This window comes from Podarcis cretensis, assembly GCF_951804945.1.
Source record: "Podarcis cretensis genome assembly, chromosome: 2".
NCBI lineage: Eukaryota > Metazoa > Chordata > Lepidosauria > Squamata > Lacertidae > Podarcis > Podarcis cretensis.
Genome location: NC_137171.1, coordinates 39316689 through 39335458, shown reverse-complemented (window position 1 = coordinate 39335458; position 18770 = coordinate 39316689). Strand labels below are relative to the sequence as shown.

Sequence of the window (18770 nt, the reverse complement as noted above, 5' to 3'; positions counted from 1 at the left end):
TATTGAAAGAGGAAGCTATTCTCATGGCTGTATCTTGGTATTCACAGAAAAATAATAATTGGCTATATCATTATGTTATGAGAAGTTGAATAAAATCACTTTTTAGTTGTAGGAGCACCTGGGTTTTGTATTAGGAAAAAATTGCTCAAGAAAGCTGTCCATTGAAAGCTCAGATTGGCTTTCTTTTTTTGGGGGGGGATGTTGTTGGACAGGATTTAAAGAAAACTTTGAACAGATATAGCAGACCTAAGTTATGAGCATGTTTATTCAGACTCGCTGAGCTCAATCAGCTTTACTCCCTGGTGCGTTCAGGAGCGTACTGTTGAAAGTGTTTTCACAGCTATTCCCTCTCTACAGGTAACCAAGGGAACTGTTACTCTGGGAAGTGTATGGAATGGGTCTGGTGAGATGTTTAAAAGAATTTTCAGCACCCTTACTAAATGACAATGCGCAGATTTGTTTGGGGGAGACCATACCAGTTAAAATGGGTTCTGTAGTGTAATGTTTGGTAGTGCAGATAGGGTCTTTGTTTTGGCATAGTGAATCTTGCTTTCTGAAGCCCAGGTGATCCTTTAGTCTTCCTTTTGTACCCAAACCCTGTGCTTACACTGAACTGGACGCTTTATAAATGTTGCTTTCTTCTGAACTATTCTGCCATATCGGCAGGAATACTTGGGCTGAAGTCGTTGAGATTAGAATCTCCTAAATCCTGGTTAATCTATTTCAACTGGCTCGTGGATTGGACTGCTAGTATATTTACCCCAGAGCATTGTGCATATCAGAGGCAGCTTTAACCTGGTGCCTCTTCATTATATAGTGTTTCAAGGGTCTGATCATAGCTAAAACCTGGTTGCTTTGCATTACTACTTTTCACAACTTGGGGTGGAACAGCTAACATTCTGCTCTAATTGGAAACCTGGCCATAAGAAAGCCAGTATTAAGACTAATCTGTCACCTCCTGGCAGCTGTTCATTAATTTATATTTGTATAGCTTTGGCCGGGTCAGTCTGCTTTGTGTACAGAAGCTAAGCTTTCTTATCTTTTTGTTATGGAATTCCTTTCAAACAGGCAGAGCTGTGTTTGCCCACCACTTCGCATCTTTTTCCACCTACTTCTTCCAGTTGTCCCACCCCCACCACACTTAGTTCTTGTCGTGTACTTTAAAGCTTATTTTGTAAATCCTATGAAATGAAAGATTCTGGTGCGTGCAAGAGCGCATGTATATATCCACACACATGTGCGTATGCACACGCACACACACTCTTTGTCAAATCAATATGAAATGCTCAGTTCTTAAACGAGAAGCAAGCTATCTACCATTAGTTTTGGATGGGCTTCTCCCAATTTTGCGGTAACACAAAGGCTTGCTCCCTATGAATTATTAGGAAGAGATGCACCCTGGGGGTCTTTGTGAATGGAAAAATTAGTGAGCAGTCATGATAGAAACATTTTAAGCTGCTGCTCAAGCATGGAAATTTGATTTGCGTACTTAACAAACTACATCCCCCACTATACATATAAGTGTTGTGACCAGACAGTTGATTGAACTTGCTTCAGTTGATATTATTCTCCAGCAACCAAACACTTGTGTTGCATGACAGTTCAAATATTATGCAGTTAAAAGACTCATCATACTATGACATTTGACGGTCCACAGTGCATTTCAGGCATGCCACAACTTGTGACCAGCCAAGCATTGGTCTTGCCAGAAGGTTGTCAACCTTCATGAGTTAGCTGGAACTGCAGATAAACAGCAAAATATAAGAGGGTTCTTGCACCCCAGGCCAAGTGACGATCTATGGCTGGCAGGCTGTGTTTCACTTCATGGGTTACAAGTTGAGCAAGTTTTGATATGTACACAGTTACATTAACTTCAGTTAAGATTGTTTTATGAGTGAACAAGACTTTGATCATTAGAACCAAAGCTTGGAATTCGTAAGTCACTTCTCCTAATGTTAATTTTGTGTTCAGATAGCATCTCCGAAGTCTGTAAGCAGAAGGGCACAGCAAGTGTGAAATGTCAGTAACAGTGCAATTAGCTCAAGATCTCTTTTGTTTACTTTGGATACATAATTAGTGGGAAAGACAAGACTAGCTTGGGGGCCCTACTGGCCACCTAGATAAGCAAACAGATGGAACTGTACGTGTATATGTTGCATTGGCAGTCCAATCTGATAACATTAGAAAAGCTATCACAGCTGTCGGAATGAAAATGTCTAAACAAAATTGCTGCACTCACTTAAAGGGTGTTGTAGTTTTTAACTATGTATGTGACTTGATATATCTTTAGGATGCATGGTTAACTGCTCCTTGTATCTGTAAAGTTGATGGATGGGGTAGATTGCAGCGTAAAGTCTGTTAGTAGTAGCATTTCCTATGTTGAGAGTCATGGTACATTGATACCATGTGCATAAAATCATAGAATTGTAGAGTTCAAAGGGATAACGAACCACTGCATTAGTAGCACCAAGGTGACTTCCCTGGGGTGCAAGCCCGAGTAGTGTGTATGGAGGTCCTGGGCTGCCCAGATGACAAGTTTCCCCCTCTCGGCCTCGATGATGTTGTCCAAAGGAAAGTGCAACAATATGTTTGGCACCAGCTTGGTTAATGCTGAAGGTTAATGCTGTAGGGCCGCCTCCTCTCTTCAGAGAATGTTTGAAATTATTTAACTGTTTTAATGTTCTGCTATCTATACTTCCTAAAGGTAATGTCTGTTTGTACTTTCAGATTATAGGTTGCCAAATTGAGAGAGAGCCAGCAGAGGCAACTGAGCGATATACTCGATGGATCAATAATCTAACCTGTGAGCAGCTTCTTACTCAGGTATTTTGCATTTATCTTTTTCACCTTAAGATGCCAGAAGGCTGATTGCCATCTATTTCTTCTGTTTTATGTTGTTTACTCACTTAGCTTGAGTACCCAGGAAGTGGAAGTGTACTTACATAAATCTACCAGGTAGCAAGAGCTAGACAGTATAAGTGTATTTCTATTTTCTTAAAATGATTATAATAGGGAGGAGAGAAGTTATAGAAAGTGGCTGTACTCCCCATTTTTCTTGTTCCAAACTGTAGGTGGACAGAATTGTCAGAATTCAGGGCCGGTCAGAGGTATGTGCCTATCTCTCCAGGCACCGGCTGAATTCTTTTGACCTCCCTCCGGCGACTCCCGGCAGGAAATACACACGAGGTCCGTTCCGGCGATTTTCCTCAGGCTGTGAGAAAAACACACCAAACTGCTTTCCTCCTCCCTGCTCTCCAGCATGTCCCCAGGGAGGGGAATCAGACACAGACAGAAATGTATCTTACATTGCTTTTATTCCTGTCTTTCCTTCAGTACAGAGAAAACATGTCTGCTCTGTTCAACAAACAGAGAGAAACCCCAAACTCCACCCATGTACATCCTGTACAGGTCATATGACACACACACTGAGCTAACATCCGGTGCTCAGTACAGAATGGACTGCCCCTTTGTTTCCATGGCAACAGTCACATACTTCCTGTCTGGCTTTCCAGCCACAAGCAGCTGACTTGGCTGCTATAGCCTTTGCTTGCTGCAGCATTGCTGCTTTAGAATAACATACTCCCCCTAAAGTATCAATGCGTGCTGCGAGCAAAGCGTCATCCAGAGAAGAAAACAAACAGTTGTTATATGTATAACACTCCCCTGTTGTTTCAGTTCCACCCTTGGAACTACACGCCACTGGTTTTACCAATGTACCTCTCTGGTTGTGTGACTTCCAAGGAATGAGTGCTTCTGCATTACCTTGGTTAACAACTCTCTGTTGTGCCTTTGTCTCTGACTCAGACACAGCTTCAATTTGACCTTGGTCGTTTACAACAGCAACACATGCAATAGCTTGGTTGGCAAACTCTTTTGAATACCTCTTGGGTGGTACACCCTTCGTTGCTCTCTCAGACCTACGTAAGAGGTGCTGCTCTCCCTTGCTTTCTGGTTCAGCCTCTGAACTCTCTGAAGAACCAGTACTAAGCTTAATCAGTGGTTCATCCTCCTCTTCTGAGGGTCTAGTCATTATGTGAGATTTCCTCTCAATGACTGTGACAACTGAGCTGTCTGAGCTATCGCTGTCATCATCAGTACTACTGAACTCAATAAGATCAAACTCATCATCATCATCATCAGAATCATCATCATCTCCTGTGGGAAATGTGTGAACAATCACTCTCTCCTGTTCAGGAGCACTCTCTAGAAATTTTGTGAGAATCACCTTACCAGATTCAGACAAAATTACTCTGTAGAGACCCTTTTCATAACCCACAAAAATGCCTCTGGCATTCTTTACTCCACCTGGAGCTTCTGTTCTCACATGAGACCCAAAAACCTTGAAATGGGCAACAGAAGGTTTTCTGTGGAACAGTTTCTCAAAAGGAGAACATCCCAAGTCTTTTGAAACCTTTCTCAACCACGTGTAACAATACGACATTAGTGACTCAGCCCAGTACTCATGTGGCAGATGTGAACTAAGCAATTGCGCTTCCATTCCCTTTTGCAATTCTTTGTTCACCCTAACACAGACACATCTGTTCCAAGCTTCTTCGGAAGCTGCAATTTTGTGTCTTATCCCTTTCTTCTTCAGGAACCTCTGGAAATCCTGTAAAAGAAAAATTGGCTTCTCATCTGTGCAAAGACAATCTATGTCAGCATCATGCATATTTTTAACCTTGTCACAAAACTCTTTAAACCTTTCTAAGGCTTCTTTCGGTCTCTCCAAAAGATAAATCCAGACAAAACCTGTAAAAGAATCAACACATATTAGGTAATACTTTGCATTGCCTCTAGAAGGTGCTAGAGGACCAATCACATCAGCATACACCCGCTGAAATGCCTTGTCGACCCTCGAGGTGACCTGCTTGGTGTTCTTCTCAGCTACACCTGCAAAAGAAATCATGTTAGAATCACAAGAATTACATTCCATGTAATCACTTTGATCAAAAGTCAACAAATACAGTCCATCTTTCTCTTTGGCAGAAAGATACAACTCTCCATCTTTGTAGATCTCGCAGTGTTGATCATCATAGGACAGTTTTAGTCCCTTCTTGGCAATCTGCGAAACGCTGAGCAGATTGTACTTCAACTCTGGAACCAAATAAACATTGTTTATAGTCAAGTTCAGACTTTTAAGATACACAGTCCCAATTCCGGTGGCTTCCAGCTCTCGACCGTTGGCTTGTTGTACAACGAAGCTTTGCTTCTTAAACGACGAAAACAAATCCCTGCGATGGGTCATGTGAACCGTCGCTCCTGTGTCTAAAACGAAGGAATTCCCCACTTGTGGTGTGGCTTTTAGGGACATCAAAGCCTTTGCAGGCTTCGCCTGTGATTTGGCATGACTTCTGCCTGACGCCTCAGACTTCGTGGAGCTTCCCTTGGCTCCTTTGTTCTGACGTGGCTTCCTGCAGTACCGCTGAAGATGCCCAGTCTGTGCACAATTGAAGCATCGGACAACGTTCAAAGCTACAGCATTTTCTCCAGTAGCATCAGCAGTGGGGGTGTTAGAACTCCGTTCTTGACTCCCCCTGTCCTTGACTTCCAGGGCGGCAAGTCTGTCATGTTCACAAAGAACCACGGCAAAGACCCTGTCCGCCGTTAGATCAGCTGCTGGGAGAGACCCCAGCTGACTGGCAACAGTTTTGTAAGTCCGATTCAGGCTGTTGATTACCATGAAGCAAAACACTTCCTCATCCAGATGGAAATTGCGTTCCACCATCTGCTGACGCAGGAATTTCATTTCCGTCAGGTGCGCTTGAACATCTCCATCAGGCGCAAGCCTCAGGTTAGTCAGCTTTTCAAAATACAGCAACGCTGAAGAACCTGCATCTCTCTGATGTGTCCTTCTCAGCGTGTCCCAAACATCTTTCGCGTGCGGTAAATCTTGTATATGAACAAGCTGAGAGTCTGACACGCACAGAATTATAGCGGTTCTGGCCTTCATATCCTGTGACTCCCAAACAGGCGTTGGTGCTGCAGGGATGGGGTTCTCAATCACCCTAAACAGTCTCTGATTCTGCAGCAAAGCCTTCATCTTAATAGACCAAGATGCATAATTGTCACTGGTCAAGAGGGTTGGAGAAGGCAAAACTCCCTTCTTGGCATCCATTTTGAGTCCTTGCATTGACTCTCAAACACAAGCCTCTAAAATCCAATAGCTGGCTTGTTTACACTCTGTGCACCTGGCAGCAATAACACTGGCCGCTTGGAAAGTCCCCTTTCACAGTTCCTTTGTAAAGGCCTAGTCAAAACACGAGCTGTTTGTGCCTCTTTGGGCATAGCCTGACTTCCAGCCCTTATCTTGAAACTGGCCTGCGTTGCTAAGCAACCACATTCCTTTCCTTGGACAGGAAAAACCACAAGAATGTCTGGAATGCAGACTCTTCTCTCTCGGAGCTGTTTTTCCCAAACGTTGCTCCCATGAAGCAGAGAATTAATCCATCTGCATTCACACTCTTAAGCCCGAAAATCTCATACCTGGGCTCCGTAGCTTGGCTTTCAGCTTCTTCTGGTCAGCTTCTAGCTGCAGAGAATCAGCATCCATCTCAGGCATCCATGGAGAGGGATGAAAATAGCAGCTTTGCTCCTATTTCTGCAGACTTCCATGGATCGTAGCAACCGTCAGCTGCTACCAATGTCAGAATTCAGGGCCGGTCAGAGGTATGTGCCTATCTCTCCAGGCACCGGCTGAATTCTTTTGACCTCCCTCCGGCGACTCCCGGCAGGAAATACACACGAGGTCCGTTCCGGCGATTTTCCTCAGGCTGTGAGAAAAACACACCAAACTGCTTTCCTCCTCCCTGCTCTCCAGCATGTCCCCAGGGAGGGGAATCAGACACAGACAGAAATGTATCTTACATTGCTTTTATTCCTGTCTTTCCTTCAGTACAGAGAAAACATGTCTGCTCTGTTCAACAAACAGAGAGAAACCCCAAACTCCACCCATGTACATCCTGTACAGGTCATATGACACACACACTGAGCTAACATCCGGTGCTCAGTACAGAATGGACTGCCCCTTTGTTTCCATGGCAACAGTCACATACTTCCTGTCTGGCTTTCCAGCCACAAGCAGCTGACTTGGCTGCTATAGCCTTTGCTTGCTGCAGCATTGCTGCTTTAGAATAACAAGAATTATACCATGATCACTGCAGTTGGGCTGCACTTCATTACTTACAAGTATCATCACTTTAGCTTCTTTTACAAAATGATATTTTTGATTTAGGCTTCTATGCCTAATTATGCAGAGCAGTTAATCTACTGACATAGAAACTAGGGTAGACATTATTATATGCTTTGTTAGATTTAGATTCTTTGGGAGAGCCAATGTTGTGTAGTGTTTGGAGTACTGGACTCTGACCTAAAGTGATCTGATGTTCAAGTCCCTGGCCAGCCATAAAGCTTAGTTGATGACTCTGGGCCAGTCGTTCCTTTTTATGCAGCACAACTGTTCTCTTTCTAAGTTACATTGTTGTATTTGAAATGTTCGTCACTAAAGTCAAACCAAGTGCTAGGCACAGAGAAACAGGACAATAACTTTTGAAAATGTAAGAAACAATTGTTCTCATTTGTTTCTGCTGAAATAAAATTTCCAGTTCCATTGGTTACTTTTTCAAAGAGAGGATTCCCCCAAAGAGCAAATAGTTACTCCTTTTTCAACATGTAATAATAGCCCTGTATTGTTTATGTTTGAGTTGGAACATTGATTTGACATTTAAATACCCATACACGTCTATATATGCTCATTCTAATGACATGATTAGAACAGCATTGTTAATAACAAGTGGGGACCTCTAATTACCGTATTTTTCGCTCTAGAAGATGCACCAGACCATAAGACGCACTTAGTTTTTGGAGGAGGAAAACAAGAAAAAAAAATATTCTGAATCTCAGAAGCCAGAACAACAAGAGGGATCGCTGCGCAGTGAAAGCAGCAATCCCTCTTGCTGTTCTGGCTTCTGGGATAGCTGCGCAGCTTGCATTCACTCCATAAGACACACACACATTTCCCCTTACTTTTTAGGAGGGAAAAAGTGAGTCTTATAGAGCAAAAAACATGGTATTTTATGATTCTTGTGGAGGCCAGTGGGCAGCCTTCCAATGCACTGAAAAACCGAGGAGATGTGTTTGTGATCTGCCACTGCAGTATCTTTAGCGCGGTAGCACCAGGGTCATGGAACTCTCTACCTAATGAAAATAAGTTGTGAGTTTTAGGCACCAACTTAAGATTTTGTTGTTTGAGCAGGACTTATTTTGAAAACAACCTAATATTTTTATAACTTTGCCACATAACCCATTCTGTACCCCTCCCTGCAAAAAAAAAAAATATATATATATATAGTTTGCTTTGGTTTTATTGTTATGTTTTTGGGGCCTTAACTGGGATCTTGTACACCAAATGGATACAAATATTTAAAATGAATGAAGATTCTTTCCCCTCTCTGCCTTCAGCTCTGAATTCCTTGAGTCTCAGGAACTAGTTTAGGAACTTGAAGTGGGGGGGGGGGGGAGAGAGAGTTGTTGGATGTGGTTGCCATACTGAGCTCTTTCCTACACCCCCCCTTATTTTTTTTCTACAAGTCTGTGGATCCAACCTTCCAAGTGTCTTAACATAGCATCTCTCTGTGTATATATTTAAGTATGTGGGGAGACTTGTCACTGTGCTACAAATTTTACCATGGCTTGTATTATGGCTTCCATATATAATAGCAGCATTCAGAGACATTGGATTATATCCATATTTATACAATGTCGGGTATTTGATGGGAAGCTACCATATTTTAGTGCATTTGAGGGTTGAATAATTCTGGCCTTTCCTGAGGTGGCTGAAATAATTTTTACTATTGGTTTCCCACTAATACCCTGCTAGGTACAAAAGTGTTCTTTGTTTTTTGTTAGGTTTGATTTTTTGCTGCTATTAATAGCCCATGTCATCAGATCAGTGGTGTGTTCTGTATTTGTGCATGCTCAAGTTTATGGAGTAAGAAAAAGAGGGTGGGGAGAAGAAAAATATATATTTTGCCCGTCAAGAAATTCAGTAGTAAGTATCTCAAGAGTGGCTTTATATAACCGACCCTTTTACTGGTCAGCAAATACTTATTTGGAATTCTTGAAATGCAGAAACCCAGGACAAATTATCTCTGTGAGATGCATCTTGTGTGATTTGAAACCAACATAATTACCTTAGCAACAGATTGTTTCCTACCTAATGCAACAATCACTGAATGAAAAAAAGTTTGGCAAACGCAAGTACATTTATGGAAGAAGCCTGTTCCATTTTCAGGGAAATATGTGTATTAGCAGAGTATGATGAGGGATCTAATGTCTGGGTCATGGCAGACCATCACAGTGTGTCTTAAGAAGCACATATTTGGGGCTTAGATTTTGTGGTATTCTGGCAGGAAGACAGGTATTTTTAATTTTTTTAGGCTTAAGTTTCTCAGAAGAGGAATAAATCTATGCTAGGTTTCATATTGTAGAAACTCTTGTTTCATTTCCTCACTGCTCTAATGTTAGCGGCAATTATGCAAGTTTCAGGGTGATAAATATAATGCAGGGAAATGTTCGTGTTGCACCTTCAAACTATCTGGTGACATCTCTGAAGTATGAAGCTAAATACATTGTACATGTATAAATTATACATGATTATACTGCATAATCAATAGTACATGCTATAGAACATGCTATGATCTGTGGAATATCCCACATTGCCATTTTGTTGAATTGGAAAACGCTTATCTGTAGAGAAGTTTTTTCTTAATAGCCAACTTGATTAAACAACTAAAATGATATCAACATACTGCTTGAACTGAGGGTGAAAAGGAAAGCAACAAGTTCAAGGGCATTCACCAGGTTATATTTCTGTGGATCATTGCAATCTCTTTTAATGGAAATTGATTTGAGCTTATATAGAGTTAAGACGAATGAGAATTGATGTGAAAGAAATCGAGTTTACCTCTAGAATGGGAAGCTGACTCTGAATATTGATATAGTAGTTTCTAGTCAAGAGACTAGATGGATTGTTGAGGGCGGGAAGCTAAGGATATTGAAATATCATTAAATTTTGGTCTGTGTTACTTTAGGCCAAAGACCGTGTAAGGTAAAAATATATTTATTGATTGGAGTTTAGAAATTACTTATTGTAACAGTTAAGAGTGGATTTTTGTTTAATTTTAAAATGCTGATATTTAATATTATTCTATATTATTTTAATGAATGTTGAATGTTATTTTGTTTGCATATTGCATATTGTATTATGCATATTGTCTTGTTTGTATGATGTTAGCCGCTCTGAGCCCAGCTTTGGCAGTGGAGGGCAGGATACAAATAAAATTTATGATGATGATGATGATGATTATCCCAGGCCATTAAGGCAAATGGGTATGAGTGGAACAGGAATTATTTATCAGTAGGGTGGCAAAGCTGCCAAGGGTCACAGAAGTTATGGTTGCGAAGGAGCTCTGTGAAAGACTTACCAGTTTTGAGAGATTAGAAGTGGAGCCTTTGTGGTCAAGCATTAGGGTTCAGGCACTCATTCAGCTGTGCTAAAATTATTTCACCATCATGAACGTCTTGTAGAGATTTTAAAAAACAAACAAAATCAACCCGTAATAGGAGCATAAAAACAACCAACTGTGTGTTTACATGCCCTTAGAGAGCTCTTTAGTAGAAGGAATCTGCCTCTTGGGTGTGCCAGTGAGTTTTTAACAACGAAGGGGCAGTTCAGTGCAATAAGCATCATGTCCCTCCCTTGATTTAGAAGACCCTGGAGAGCAGAGTTGATCACTAGTCATTTGCTTTTAAAAAGGTGAGTACAGTGGTACCTCGGGTTAAGTACTTAATTCGTTCCGGAGGTCCGTTCTTAACCTGAAACTGTTCTTAACCTGCAGCACCACTTTAGCTAATGAGGCCTCCTGCTGCTGCCACGCTGCCAGAGTCCGATTTCTGTTCTCATCCTGAAGCAAAGTTCTTAACCTGAAGAACTATTTCTGGGTTAGCGGAGTCTGTAACCTGAAGCATATGTAACTTGAAGTATATGTAACCCGAAGTACCACTGTATTAGTTTTGCTTTCTAATGGTGTGTTTACTGAACAAAGAGTGTTCTTTTTAAAAGATATATTCTACTTTAAGAGCGTTTAACAACTGAGCCCAGTCCTATATGCAGTACAGTATAGTACAGCCCATGCCTATATACAGCACAGTTTGAGAAGTAGCATGATCACAAGTGAAGTGGAGGTAGGGCAAGAATGGGTTTTGTGGTTAGCAAAATGTTAGCCAGGCCCTCGCCCAAGAGGAAACGTGAGTGGTTGTAAGCCATCCGGTACATGAAGGAGGAGGAAGTAGTATGCAGCAGGCTGCTGGGTAGCTGTTGGGTTTCTGCCCTTTCAATGGATGAGCTGGCTTCTCTGATGTGGGTGAATTTAACCTTTTGCATCAGATCTTGCAGAGAATCACTCAGTATGCACATTTTAAAATATCTTATCGTGAACTGGTTAAGTCCTCAGTGTGATATGAAATGCCATGTATGAGTTGTTGTTGCTAATTATTGAAACAGAAACTCTCAAAAACAGTGTAGGGTTTTGTTCTTCAAGGGGAATTTTCTTCTGTTTTCCATGATAAGCCCACATTTAAATTTATTCATTTATAATGTGCACTTATAATCAGATGGAAAGTATGCTGGTAAAAACACTTTTGGGATCTCAAAAACACTTAAGTAGAAAATATATTTTACTGCCAGTGGTAGCTCAGTGCACTTATAGAAATTTAATATGTTATTGGGAATAATTAAATTCTTACACGTTCTTAAATGTTCCAGTGCTGCATTAGGAAAAGATTTCTTAAAGAGCCCTCTCAGTGAGGAGTGTTTCTTTGGTCCTCTGTTTCCTTGGAGGCAAAGATCTATTGAATCGCTGTCTGGTGGGCCCATGGAAGCAGAAAACCAAACCACATTGCACCATTCCCTTCTTACTGGCTTTTGCTATCTCCACACTGCATCTTATCTCAGCACCTAGTGACCATATGCATTTGTCTTCTCCTGCTTTGTTTTTCAACCATAGGAATGGGTGTGCGTGTGTGAGTTCCCCCCCAACCTGGTAAATTAAATATTTGTGTTTTTTCCTGTTATGTTCGTATTTCACAGAACTCACATTTTGGCCAAATGATAGGCAGAAGTAAGCTGTCATTGGCTGATATTTGTTGTAGTAGTTAATTTGTAATTATTTTTGGTAGAGAGAGGTAATGGAGCAATCCAGTCCTGAAATGATTAAATATAGTGGCTCATATTCTTGAAAAACCCTGAATAGTACTGATATCCTTACAAGTACTGTATGCCCTTTCCATACATTTAGTTTTGTCACCTTTAAGCTAATGTTTAAAGCTTCCTCAGCATGGGCAGGAAGGCATGGAATATTTTATTCTACATATTAAAATTACAAGGCAGGTTTTGTGCTGTCAGATAAATTTTTTACTAGTATGTGGCCATAAAAAGACGACTTGCTTAAAGTATTTTGGTCTTTGCTTTCATACTCTGCATGCTATCCTTTGTAGTGTTTAGTACTTGATGCTGAGTTTTTCAAGATATTTCTTTGTCCTGTGACTTATTTTATTGAACAATATTTATTTACTGCTTAGTTGTTAAAAATAAAACATAAATATAAAATAAAACATAAATAAAATAAATAAAATAAAACATTAATTTTTCAATTAAAAAAACAGCTAAAACATAGTATTTGTTCTGGCACAAATACAACAGAAGGTTGAGAGCTTTTTGTTGCCCTTTGTTAAACAGAATTTACGTTTGTTCTTTTGCAACACTGTGTGTCATTGTCTCACCACAGGACAGCCACAAAGTCACCACAAATGCAACTAACTTTACAGAAAGCAAAGGCTATGCTAAGATTATTAGAAGGAGCTGTGTGATCTTTCTTGTGATGGGGAGGGGGTGACATTGGAGACTAAAATTTAGTGTTCTTCTTTCAATCATTAGATTGTTATTCCACCAACTTAAAGGGCTAATTTTGACATAATATTTTTCACCCACAGGTGAAGTTCCCATGTATATTCCCGTGAATAGATATACATGAAGATCTGATGCAAACAAAATATTTGCTGATTTCTTTACTGTTGTTAGGAAATCAGGAGCATACAATGGGTTTGCATGCTCTCTTCCCTTTTCAGAATTGGTCATAGTGCATATATATATATATATATATATATATATATATATATATGGACCAACACTTATTTGGCTGACTAAAGGATAATATGAAAGTCCTTTGTACCCAACATATGTGTGAAAATCTAAAAACTGCTTCCAGTATAGGGCCTTGTGCACCTTAAAGAGCTATTTATTATTGCATAAGTTTTCATGGGATAATAAATGAGTTTTTAAGGTGTCACAAGACTCTGTGTGATTTTTGCTGCAAATGACTAAAATGATTACCCTTCTAGAAATCATTATGTGTGCTAAGTTATGGTTTCTTTATATATTGATTTTTTGGTGCAAAGACATGCAGAGTGGTGAACAGTATATTTATGCAATAAAATAGATCATGATTATAAACAAATCATTAGAATAATATAAGAAAGCAAAATCATAAAATAACTGATAGTGGCATACTTACACAGTGAGTGGTCAAAGTGCTATAGTATTCAACCTACTCAAGGCAGTCTTATTCAACCCAATCACCAACTTTTATTCCTATAATCTCTATTCCTCTCCTACTACATCAGGGTGAACAAGCAGATCCTCTTGCCCCATATGTCCCTCTTAACAGGACCCTATCTAGCCCCTCACTCCAAACTAAAGGAGTCTCCATAAAAATACTTCCAATCCTGGAAGTTCCTGTCTTCACAAGATAGGCTGGGTGTTCCTGAGCCTGCCAGCTCTTAGTTTTTCTTCATGCACTGCAGGCCAGATGAAGCCTGAGGATGCTTGAGGGAAAACACCACCCCCTGGCAGCTGATCCATGCCTTGTAATTTAGAATCTCTGCTCCTCAGCTTTCCTGGCAATTGCATCTGTGTGCAAATTCTGTTTACTAGAGATTCTTGCAGGGATGGCAAATTGGAATTCCCCTTCTCCCATTCTTGTTATCCAGTGCCTTAGGCTTTGAGCTAAAGGCTCACATTAACTAGGCAGCTTCCCCCCCCCCAAAAAAAAAATCAGTAGCAATGAGGAGGCTGGTATGACTCCCGCCTTCCTTCTCAGTCCTGTGGGGTTCAGGTGGGGAGACAGTAGAGTGCTGGGAAATGTTCCCCTTTTGAAGTGAAATATGACTGTGTTGGACTTGCTTTGGAATTGTCCACTTACATGTAAATTGGATAGCATTCTGATTACTATTTTCAGTCAGTTGGAACTCCACTGATATCTTAACTAGGTCTTAAGTACCACTTAAGTCCAGGATTGCCTCCTCTCTGGTCTGTTGCAACACCAACCTTTGGAGAGCACAGTCATTTAGGCTATCTCAACATTTTAGCTCTTGGTTGAGACTTGACCATGTGTCTACCTAGTCACTATGAGTGTAATGAAGTCACCCATTAACAAATTACATTTGGGGCCATGTATTGCCACCCACAGAAAACTGGTTTGTGGAGGAGTGTTCAAAACGACTACTTACCGCCGTGGAAACTCCTGCCGTGCTCCGAAAGCTTGCGAATAGCTGCCCGAAGCCTGGGGTGCGCAGCTTCAGCGAAAGCCTGCATTCGCTCCATAGGATGCACACACATTTCCCCTTCATTTTTGGAGGGGGAAAAGTGCGTCCTATAGAGCGAAAAATACGGTATATGTACATTTAATAATTATGCCTGGACCTTACGCCAAATTGTTGATGCAGAGATAGGGAACCTATGGTCCTCCAGATATTGTTGTACTCAAACTCCCCAGCAAGCCTGGCCAGTTGTTAGGGATGATGGAAGTGGAAGTCTAACAACATCTAGAGGGCCACAGGTTTCCTATCTGTGGTTTAGTGCTTTCAAATCTACCTACTCCAATATGGCTTACATATTTTTTTTTCAGATGGTTCTAACTTCTTCAACAGTAAATTCTCAAACACACTTAAATGATGACACACAGATCCTGGGGGATTAACGTCGACCTAGGACAGAACAAAGTATTAGATGTATGCATGTTACTGTCAAGCTTTGTCAGCTGAGCAAAGCTGCTTTTTCTACTCTGTCTTCCAGTTTGATAGAATTCAAAAAGGCTGGCCTAGGAACAAACAGGTCCCTAATAGAAGTGTACCTTGAATTACATATACAGTGGATTGGAGTGGGTGAGAGCTTTTCATTGTGAAATTATTCATAGATCTGCCCAGCAGATGTTGGCAATCGCAAAAGGGAACAGAGGCGATTCTGTGGTCAGCCAGCATGCTTCATTTCACGTGGGCAGATAAAGGCTCAAGGCAGCAACTATTTCCTTTTAGCACGCTGGGTGACAGTGTGAGCAGCCTGTGTGGGCAAGAGCCCCGGTTAACTCGTACAAAGTCACTTTTGTAACGCATCTGTTTTTTGTTAATAGGTAAGAAGGGACTTCAGTTAAAGTTTCCCTGTCCCCTGTTTTAGTAAAAATGCTGACTCGTGAGCATAAACTTCTGCATTTGGAAGTTGATTTTTCTACTTTCTCACCTAGGAGCATAATTTCCATACATTAGTATACTAGCTGGCTCCATGAGGTTCATGGACAGAAGCTGAATTTAAAAGCAGCTCAGTCCTACGCCTGTGTACTCAGAAGCAAATCCTTCTGAGTTCTGTGGGATGCAGAGGTAGCATGTGTAGAACTGGCCTGCAAAAGTGTCTTTAAACTTTAAACCTTCAGGTTGACTCAGGCCCACAAAATCACATCTGTTGGTCTGCCATCATCCCAAATATTGAATACCTTCTTCCACTTACCTTACCTGTGAAAGCTAGGTTGGTAGCCTTTGGGTATTTGAAAAAAAGGAGGTTGGGGAGGAAGCCTATGGAGGGACTTCTTTGAATGTGGGTGGGGGAGTGATTGAGAGAGATGCATTTGGGCAGAGAGGAGGGAGGTGTGGGGCTGTGTGTGAGAAAGTGGGGAGTAGAGGGGGCGAGAGAGAGGAAGGAGGAGATACACAATTGGGAAGAGAGAGAAATGCATGTCTGACTGTGTATACATGATGTGCATCAGGGTGTGGGAGTGGCGGGTGGATGAGTTACGTGGTGCGGCCACCCTGTATATTTTTTCTGGTACTTGGGAATGCTCCCTGTTACTGGACAGAATGTGTGTGCATGTGTGTACCTGTATGAGTCAACAATGTGTGATCTCCATAGTTAGGACCAACAGGACATAGGTGACTTCCCACAGCAAGCATGAGGTTGTGCAGTGGTGGTGAGAAGGGTGGGAAGCAGCAAGGACTTTACTCTCTCAGATTTTGTGTTATTCTGTGTCCCCTGCCCTCCAAGCAGTCAGCCATTTTGTAACTAGCACCCACAACACATTCCCAAAATTCAAATTGTGTCTCTGGTCTAAGAGTGTAGACACCCTCCTGCTTTTAGTCCTTTGGTATTAATAGCCCATTGATAAAGCATGCTTGATCTCTGCTGGATTTTGGCCATTCTGTGTGGAAAATTAGGGTGACACTTAGGGTAAGAACCTTATAGCATATCGTTTTCTATCCACATAGGTGTTTTTTGTTTTGTTTTGTTTATAGGTTGCATTCATACATGAGGTGGAGCATAGTTCAGGAGCGATTGTACACATGCTATGCCTTAGTCAACTCTTGAGCTGAACCTTCAAGGTAGAAACAAGTCTGAACCAAATGTTTCCTGGATGTAATCCCATCAGTGGTCAGAGTGGTAGCACTTTGCTGTCTTCTTATTTGAATTGCCTAGCAGCTTCATTCATTATTTCAGCCGTTAATGAATTCTGATAACATTGCATATCTCCTGTTTCTTTTGCTTCTACTGGAAATGTTTAGTGAAAGATAGAAGTGCAAAGAGGTTGAAATGTTTCAACTCTTCCAAGGGAGTAAATACATACAGTGGTGCCCCGCAAGACGAATGCCTCGCAAGACGAAAAACCCGCTAGACGAAAGGGTTTTCCGTTTTTTGAGGCGCTTCGCAAGATGAATTTCCCTATGGGCTTGCTTCGCAAGACGAAAACGTCTTGCGAGTCTTGCGATTTTTTCCGCTTTCCCCCCCTTTTTCTAAGCCGCTAAGCCGCTAATAGGGTTGCTTCGCAAGACGAAAAAACCGCAAGACGAAGAGACTCGCGGAACGGATTCTTTTCGTCTTGCGAGGCACCACTGTACTAACTATGATTGTATAGTTAAAGCATTCGTTTGAGTTAAATATGTGCTTTTTGCAACATTTTTGCATCTTTAGCTGCAATAACAATTGAGCTTTTGTTTCCGTGAAGATGATCACATGATTTCAGCAATGATGACAAACTGCTGGTGTTGTAACATTTATGCTCACTTGTTGGGTGCAAGAGCTCAGTGTGTAATTCCGTTTGTAAATACACAGAAGCATGTGCCAGGAAGCAAACACCCAGCAGCTCAGATGAAATATTTCAGTATATTTAAATCTATGCATATAAAGGTGCTCCTAAAGATCATCCATCAAACGTATGCAAGCCTTGAATATGTGATTATGTGATACTTGTTTTCTTAGGCTGTGTGGTTTTTGTATTCAGCAAGGCTGCTTGCACTGGCTTCGACTTTCTAGACTCTTTGCATTATAGCATTTATCTTTCAGGAACAGCACCCCTCCCGATCTTTCTTCTTTCTTTCTTTTGGCTTGTTTTCAGGGATCATATAAACTTGCTTCAAAACATCATGTTTATGGCAAATGCTTTTTTAAAAAACAGAGGGGACAGACATAACAGTTGCAATAAAATAGATGATGGCACATGCATTATCTGAAACAATATTCCATTTTGGTTTTTGTCATTTGTGGTTTTGAGTATGGAACATGGATGTTAGAAGCATATTGTAGTTTGGTCAATTAATGCCCTCCTACTCATGTAGTACTTGAAAAGTTAACATCTGTGTTTATGAAATGATGATACCGTGAGATTAAATATCTTGGCTAAGTATATGAATTAAATTTAATGACCAGTGTGGAAAGTAGATATGGCCTTTGTCTGGTCTTCTATTGATTGTGACATATAGGGGTCGATTTACATGGTGAATTGGTGAACTCCTCTGACTTTTTATGTAGCCTCGTGAATCATTTTTTATCAAGGAAACTTAAATATTTCATGAAACATTACGGATGCAATATGAACATTAAGCAATGACAGAATTAAGGTTGCCAGGTTATTGTGGGGGCATTAAAAGGAACCCCCCTCTAATGAGCTTCTAGACAATCCAAAGTACACATTTGTTAAGGGCATATGAAGCGCTCTGTAGCACATGGTCAGAGGTGCAGCTAGTCCGACGTTCAGTTCTAACAGTGGCCAATCAGATGCTTCTGGAAAACACATGAGCAGGACACGAGCACAACAGTACTCTCTCCACTCATGCTCTTCAGCAACTGTCAGCCCAAGGCCTATCACCTCCGATACTGGAAGTAGTAGAGCGATCATAAATGATAGCCACGGATTAGCAGATTCAAGGAAGATAAGGCTAACTGCCTTTTAAAGCCCTCATAGTTGGTGTTCACTGCTCCATATTGTGGGAGCAAATTCCATAGTTTAACGATGTGCTGTGTGGCAAAGTACTTCCTTTTGCTGTCTTGAGTTTTTGAATATTCAACTTTGTTGGGTGACCTCAGGCTCTAGCATTAAGTGCAAAAGACAAAAGCATTT

General features: G+C 41.1%; 1 protein-coding gene across 2 annotated transcripts in view; it reads left to right on the top strand.

Moving 5' to 3' along the window:
• B3GNTL1 (UDP-GlcNAc:betaGal beta-1,3-N-acetylglucosaminyltransferase like 1) overlaps positions 1 to 18770 on the top strand; it is a 173074-nt gene that overhangs the window by 36280 nt on the left and 118024 nt on the right. For both annotated transcript variants that reach the window (XM_079966144.1, XM_079966145.1), the window contains one exon: positions 2728 to 2823. In XM_079966144.1, the coding sequence (XP_079822270.1) occupies positions 2728 to 2823 (96 nt within the window). The remainder of the gene's footprint in view (positions 1 to 2727; positions 2824 to 18770) is intronic.